General features: G+C 39.4%; 1 protein-coding gene across 1 annotated transcript in view; it reads right to left on the bottom strand.

Moving 5' to 3' along the window:
• Positions 1-6: 6 nt before the first annotated feature.
• Positions 7-7153, bottom strand: part of LOC106880459 (uncharacterized) — a 139635-nt gene continuing 132488 nt past the window's right edge. The window contains exons 8-10 of the mRNA XM_052976615.1: positions 5242-5314; positions 4028-4677; positions 7-1035 (exon numbers count right to left, since the gene is read on the bottom strand). Coding sequence (XP_052832575.1) covers positions 1000-1035; positions 4028-4677; positions 5242-5314 — 759 coding nt within the window. The 3' untranslated portion in view covers positions 7-999. The remainder of the gene's footprint in view (positions 1036-4027; positions 4678-5241; positions 5315-7153) is intronic.

The following is a 7153-nucleotide window of genomic DNA, read 5'->3' as shown; positions in this document are numbered from 1 at the left end:
TGGTTTGAATTGTTTGGTGTGTTTTATATGTTGTAAATAATATATCCTGTAGTGTATTTAATAATACACGTAAACACACAGACACACATATATAAACTCATACTTACACACTCACACATTCACTTTGTCTGTCTCTGTCTCTCTTTCTTGTACACATGTACAACACTCGCAACATACATATACGGGCAGTCACGTGACCGTGAATGCTTTTACAATTCATTGTTCGTAAGGTAATGTCGTGTATTGTTTATTTTATTAATTTTTTTTTTGTTTTTGGATTCCACATATCCTACATCGTACACTATGTACGGAATATGTGATTTATATCGGTGTTTTGAAGATGAAACGTTTCGATGCTATTTTCACGAGTTATCGACGAACTGGAAAGCTTTGCTGTTGTTGTCTATGTTGTTTTAATTTTCGTTTTTGTTGTCGTTGCTGCTGTTGTTGCCCTCATCCTCTTCGCTCAATTCAACTTCTCTTTCCACTTTTGTCCATTTTAAAATTGTTTTAAACATACGGTTTGTGGGTGGGTGCCACCTTGTATTACACCTGCTGTGAAACCGTCAACTGGGAGAATATACTTTGAACAGTCCATCTTTATTTTGAATATATTTTCTTCCAACAACATTTATCATAGAACATTCATAGCTTTTATTATTTTTACTGTTTTTCTTCACCTGTCCACATTTTCCTTGATTTCGTTTTTTTTTCCACCCCATTCGTTTTGCAACATACGAGTTTACCATGATTCAGCATTTACCCGGTTCTTAAGCAATGCTTCTTTACCCTCATCTTAAGTGACTTCTCTTCTTTTCTCTACCCTGATATTTAGTGGCATCGTTACCCGGTTCCCCCAACAAAAAGCGACCATTTTAACTGGGAAGCATTTGATGATGATCAAGAAAGTTTCATCTTTTCTCTACTGCTCCTCACATGTTCATGGCTCAAGCTTTCCAAATGTTAAAGTGTAAAACACATACTAACGTTTCTTCGTCTTCACAGGTAGGTCATTTGTGTTGCCACGTCAAAACTCTAGAAAACACAGCAAAAAATAAGACAAAAGAAAATAGAGGGAAAATTATGGATATAAAAAAGATCGAAAGAAGGAAAATTAAAAATAGTGACGTGAGAGAGAAGCTAAACATATTTAGTATTAAAGAAAAACGAATCGATTTTAGAGTTTTAAAATAAAACAATGAAATAACAAAGTTTAATTTAATCGTGAAATAAACTAAGCTGGTGTACTGTGAAACAGAGCCTGTCATGGTTAATCAAAACTCTTTCCTGCAAAGAAGACTCTTCTTTACTCACGTATCAAATAGATTTATCTCCCCTTTACTCACACAACCCACAAATTTATCTCCTCCTTAATAACAAATCACACAAATGTATCTCCTCTTTACTAGTAATTCTCGCAAACTCATTTTTTTTTTCAGTTTCCATAATAGCAGGCAGCTGAACTAATGCGGCATCAATCTACCGACCTTAATTTTCTGGTTCGTATTCTAACTCTACATAAAAACAAAAATTGAAGTTCTCGTGTAGGGTAGAACCTTTCCTATGTAAACGCTCGTGACACTTATTCTAATTAAATTCGATATATTATTGACTGAACAAATTGAGGAAATGTCACTTGGTGATGGTATGTATTGAATAAAACGTTTCACCATTGCACATGAACACACATAGATTGCTTATAAAATATATAGAAAAATTGCGTGTTACAAAAGGTGCTGAGCCAAGGTTATCTTAGAAATATTTAACTAGTGCTGGTGTTTTGAGTAAAACAACCCCTTTAGAAAGGTATTCAAAGCAAAACGAATGTGGAAAATCTGTCCGTCACGTTGGAATACTCAACTGACTTATTTCCCCATCAACCATGTCATCTTAACACTTTTAAAAACGCGGGCTTTACTCGATATTTTTTGCTATACTCTTAATCCCTATGAACCAGCGTTCAAGCACCAACAGAACCTCGGCATTAAATGAGCCCTAAACACACTATGCTCCTGTTCATCTTCTACTTCCGTCCATGATTCCTCTATATCTTGATACACTATAAAAAAAAAAGTATTTTACGGAGTGTTTCGCTCATTAGTTATTTACATTACTTCTACTCCATATTGCCTGTAATATCCACAACCTTAAGGTACAATTTTCTCTTCAGTATGCGACATTTAGTGTTATAAAGTACGCCTATGTTAATTATCTAAACTTCACCCACATCATCACCAACAAAAATATGGGTTCAGTCCCACTGCATAGAACTTCGGACAAGTGTACTCCCAGAAGTCGCTAAATTATTACATTTAACGACTCCAACAAACGGCTATTGCTGTAAAGTGTTACACCATCATACCACACAAAAGCTTTAGAACTTATGACATATGTATCTTCTGGGGAACTCCTTGAATTATTAACTTTCTTCTGAAATACATCTTGTCCATCATTACTCACAGATTTCAAGTGGACATTAGACTCCATATTGAACTTGTATATAGGTCTCAAGAACTGAAGCCTCTAATGTGAATTCATGTAGACTAATGCTTGTTTTCATTCTTCAGAATGATCTTAAACAAAATATGTAAAAGAACCAAGCTTTTAGTATTTATAGCGCTAGTCTTTCAAGTAACAGAAAAATTAAATTTAAACCATGACGAATCCACTGGAATTGCCTGAATTAAAAAAGCGTGGCTTTGTGGTAAAAGGTTTCCTTCCCAACCACATGGTTCAGGGTTCAGTCCCACTGCGAGGCACCTTTGGCAAGTGTCTTTCTTCGACTACAGTCTTGGGCCGACCAAAGCTCTGAGAGTGGATTTGGTTGATGGAAACAGAAAGGAGCCCGCCGTGCATATATACAGGGTGCGATGAATAAATCGTCATCATTTTATATTTTTAATTTCGCGCATGCGCATTGTTTTTATTTTATTTTATCGACTATACAATATGGTAGGGTCAGTTGGGCATCGTCTGCGAGAAAAAAACAGCAATTCACTCTGCTAGAAATTTGGAAATGACATGCTGTGCTGCTTGGTATTCGCGCTGGAAGCTCCAATACGAACATTTCAGAGCGTTTGGGTGTCAATACGAGGACAATGCAATCTGTATCGAGGGTGAAAAAAAAATCAAACATCCAGTCAACATCATGGTGTTTGGAGTGATCACTAGTGATGGTGACGTTATGCCTCCATCTTCCCACACGGCCTCAGACTCGACACAGAGGCCTCCATCAGGTGCCTGGAAGAGACAGTGCTGCCCTGTGTCAAGAGGGTGGCTACTGGAAGACTCTGAGTGGCAACAGGACTCTGCACCATGCCACACAAGCAAGAGAACCCAGTCATGGCTGTTAGACAATTTCTGCGACCACATCACCCCTAGCATCTGGTCACTTAACTCCCAAGACTGCAGCCTCCTTCATTATTATGTGTGGGGCGCAGTTGATCGAGAGATCAAGGAAACTTCTTGTAACACTAAAGATGATGGCAAGGATTACGGCAGCATTCACCAACTTAAACAAGGAGACCGTCCAGATGAGCTGCAGGAAATTCCGAAGTCGTCTGGAGGCCGTGGTTGAAGCCAATGGCGATTTTATTGAGTGAATTTACTCTTTAGTATTTCAAGATAGTTTTATGTAATTTTGGTAAATATATTTGTTAAAATGAGATGTGAGTGTTATTTTCATTTTTGCGTAATTTAGACGACAGTTTATTCACCGTACCCTCTCTCTCTCTATATATATATCTCTGTTTGTCCCCCAACACCACTTGACTACCGGTGTTGGTGCGTTTCGGCAAAAGAGACCTACAAGAAACAATTCTGTTTATATTTCCCAACACCTTGAAGCTTCGCTCCAAAATACTTACCTCAAGGGGAGAATTCTACATATCTACTTCTGCAATAAGGTTAAAATTCTTTGGCAGAAAAATTAGATACGTAATCGAGTGTGTTTATGAATATTTCTGACAATTTGTAACAAATGGCGTGAAGAAATCGGACATAGATTATGACAAAGAAAGGCACTTACCAAAAAAGTGTCACTTGTTGGTAACCCGGGGAGACTATGGATAGAGTTAGTACTTAGAAGACTTGGCCGCCGATCCGTATCCGAATCATCTGGTTCGTGGAGTGCATAGCCGTTGTTAATATAATATAGCATACTGCTGCGGTTTGAAGTTGCCAACACTGGCTGTGGAATAGTGTTGCGACGAGCATATGAAGTACTTGCAGAACTACTGCTACCTGCAATACTGGCAGCTGCTGCTGCTGCTGCCGCCGCCGCCGCCGCTGCTGCTGCAGCTTTATTTCGTGCCATTTTCACGGCTCGTCGACAGTTTAAGTTTTCGTCCATTGCTGAACTAATTGAGCTTCGTTGTCCGCTTTCAATGTCATTGTCATTGTCATTGTCGTCGTCGTCGTCATCATCGTCGTCACCGACCCTATCTTCTTCGTCGTCATCGTCGTCGTCATCTTCTTCTTCGTCTTCTTCCATGAGAATGCCGTTTGCCGTGTCATCGTTGTCGTCTTGATCGTCTTTCATTGCCTCTTCGAGGGCGCGGCCATAAAGATCATCTTCCGTGTCCCCTGCCACGTTACTCTTGCCCAACGTAGAGATGAGCATCAGTGACGCAAACGAGGAAATGGCTGACATGGCCACACCACGCCGGCCTTTTCCATCTGGCATAACAAAGAAAAAAAAAAGAAAAAGAAAAAACAAATAATATTAAAATCAAATAAAAATACATTTACAAAGAAAAATCAAATAAAAATACGTTTACACAGAAAAATCGATTCAAAATATTATTATCAGTGAAGAATGATAAAATTATTATCACAATGGACAAAATTTGTGATGGTTAATGTTTACGGATTTTCAATAGGAATTATAGCCTGCATGGATCTTGTGACGACGTTTCGTATCCGATCACGCCTAATATAAACAACAATGAGATATCGAAGATGAAAAATGGATAGTGGGTGTATATGTTATATTTCAAGAAAAGTAAGCGCTCTAGACTGATTAGCAATGAAGCAAGGGATGACAGTCAGGCGGTAGTAGATGACAGGAGCAATGTACACAATCCCCACCTCTGTCTGACAGGGACAGATTCCTCTTTGCCCATTTCTGGACAAGATCGCGTGTATCAGAAATCACGGTTTTACAATTTATTAGAACTGAAGATAGTATTTTTAAAAACTTCTGTGCAGACAGAATTCCAACTCAATCTGGCGAATACTTACAAAGACACGCGGTTATTTCATGTTCTGGGGCGCCTCTGCTTCTGCTAAGCGCTACAAGTAACTCTACATCTCTCTGAAACAAAATAGAAGACGCGAGTGATAAGGTAACAAGGCAATTAAAAATTATGAACAAAAATAAGTTGTTTAGAGTAATGCTTCGTAATATTTCAACCTTAATAGTCACATGTTATTTCCAACGCAAGAAAAGCTCTGGGATTCGAAGCAACGTGTCTCAATAGTTTAACCGTTAAACACAGTAACTTTCTTTATTTTGCATAAAATGAGAGCTCGCAATGTTTAACTAAGACCATCTTCAATTGATAAGATTTAATTTGGTTATCAAACATTTTGATTTTGGATGATAAACTGTCAGAACTTTCACCAGACAACGAGAATTCTGAAATTGTTAATGCCTGCAATATTTTCTTTCAGTACACTGGAGAATTCTAGGTTGTCACTAGAAGTGGTAGGGAAGTTTCTGTATGGTTTGCTGTAGTGCGATGTAATGTAGTATAGTGTGGTGTACTGTGGGTGTGAATGGTATAGGATGGTGTTGCATTGAGTGATGCGTTGTGTAGAGTGAGCAGAGTAGTGTGGTGTAGATAGAGGCAGAGCGATGGGGTTAGGTGAAGCGTGATATGGGGTGGTGTGACAAAGAATGTAGTTTGGTGTGGTAGAGAGAGAGAGAGAGAGAGAGAGAGAAAGAGAGAGAGAAAGAGAGAGAGAAAGAGAGAGAGAGAGATATGTAGAGTTGTGTGTTGTAGTGTGGTAAAGAGCAATAAGGTACTAAGACACATGGTACAGTGTAACAGGTATAGTGCTGTAGAGTGCTGTAGTATGTTGTTGCGTGTTGTAACGTGGCGTGTGGTGGAAGATTGAGTGCTGGAATATGTTTTGGCGTAGTGTGGTATGGTATAGAGACTGGAGTATTTTGTGGTGTAGTGCAGAGTACTAGAGAATGCTAGTGTGTAGTGTGGCGTGGAAATACTGGCGTATGGTGTGTTATATTGTAGAATGGTACTGTGGAGTGCTGTAGAATGGTACTGTGGTACTGTAGAGCAGGGCTGGCCAACCTGAGGCCAGCGGGCCGCATGCGGCCAGCAGACTTTTATCTTGCGGCCCGCAGACTTTTATCTTGCGGCGGCCCGCTTGATACTTCCTTGAAATGGGTTTATTTAAACAAGTATTTAAAAAAAATTATCAAAAATTAAAGATTGTAGTGAAAAGTAAAAAAGAAAGATACTTCCGGTTTTTGCAACGATAACACGTCATGTTGAATCGACGATCGTTCATTTATTATTGCAATAATAGCATGGGAAAGCAAAATGCTTTCAATTCTGTCAGTATACAAATGGCCCTCAATAAACTTTCTGTGATTAAAGTGGGCCGCAATGTAATTCGAGTTGGCTAGGCCTTGTGTAGAGTATTTGAGTATGATGTTGTGCACTGTGATGTTGATTGCTGGAGTATGGTGTAGTGTCGCGCAGAACAGTTGAGTGTTGTGTGGTCTGGGATAAAGTGGTAAGATGTATGGTTAGTTGTAGTGTGGTTTTGCGTGCTGTGCAGTGCTGAAGAATGGTGTCGTGTCTTGTGGTGAGGTGGAGAGTGATGGGGTATGTTGTTGTGCAATATGTTGCGTTGTGGTGTAGAGTATTGTACGTTGTATTGCAGACAATTATAGAGCACTGTAGATTGCTGGAGAATGATGTGGTCTAAAAGTAGGTGAATGTTGTGTCATGTAGTGTAATCTGTATGAAGTGCGACATTTCGTAGGAGGCTGGGGAGTGTCGAATGCTGGAGTATCTTTGTGGTGCGATGCAGTGCAGGGTGCTGAAGTATGGTGTGGTTTAATTTGACGTAGTGAGGTACCGTATGATGTCGAGTGCCGGGAGAAGAACGAGGGACAGTTGGG

The sequence above is a fragment of the Octopus bimaculoides genome, chromosome 25 (assembly GCF_001194135.2).
Source record: "Octopus bimaculoides isolate UCB-OBI-ISO-001 chromosome 25, ASM119413v2, whole genome shotgun sequence".
NCBI classification, from domain to species: Eukaryota; Metazoa; Mollusca; class Cephalopoda; order Octopoda; family Octopodidae; genus Octopus; species Octopus bimaculoides.
This window is presented reverse-complemented; position numbering and strand designations above follow the sequence as displayed.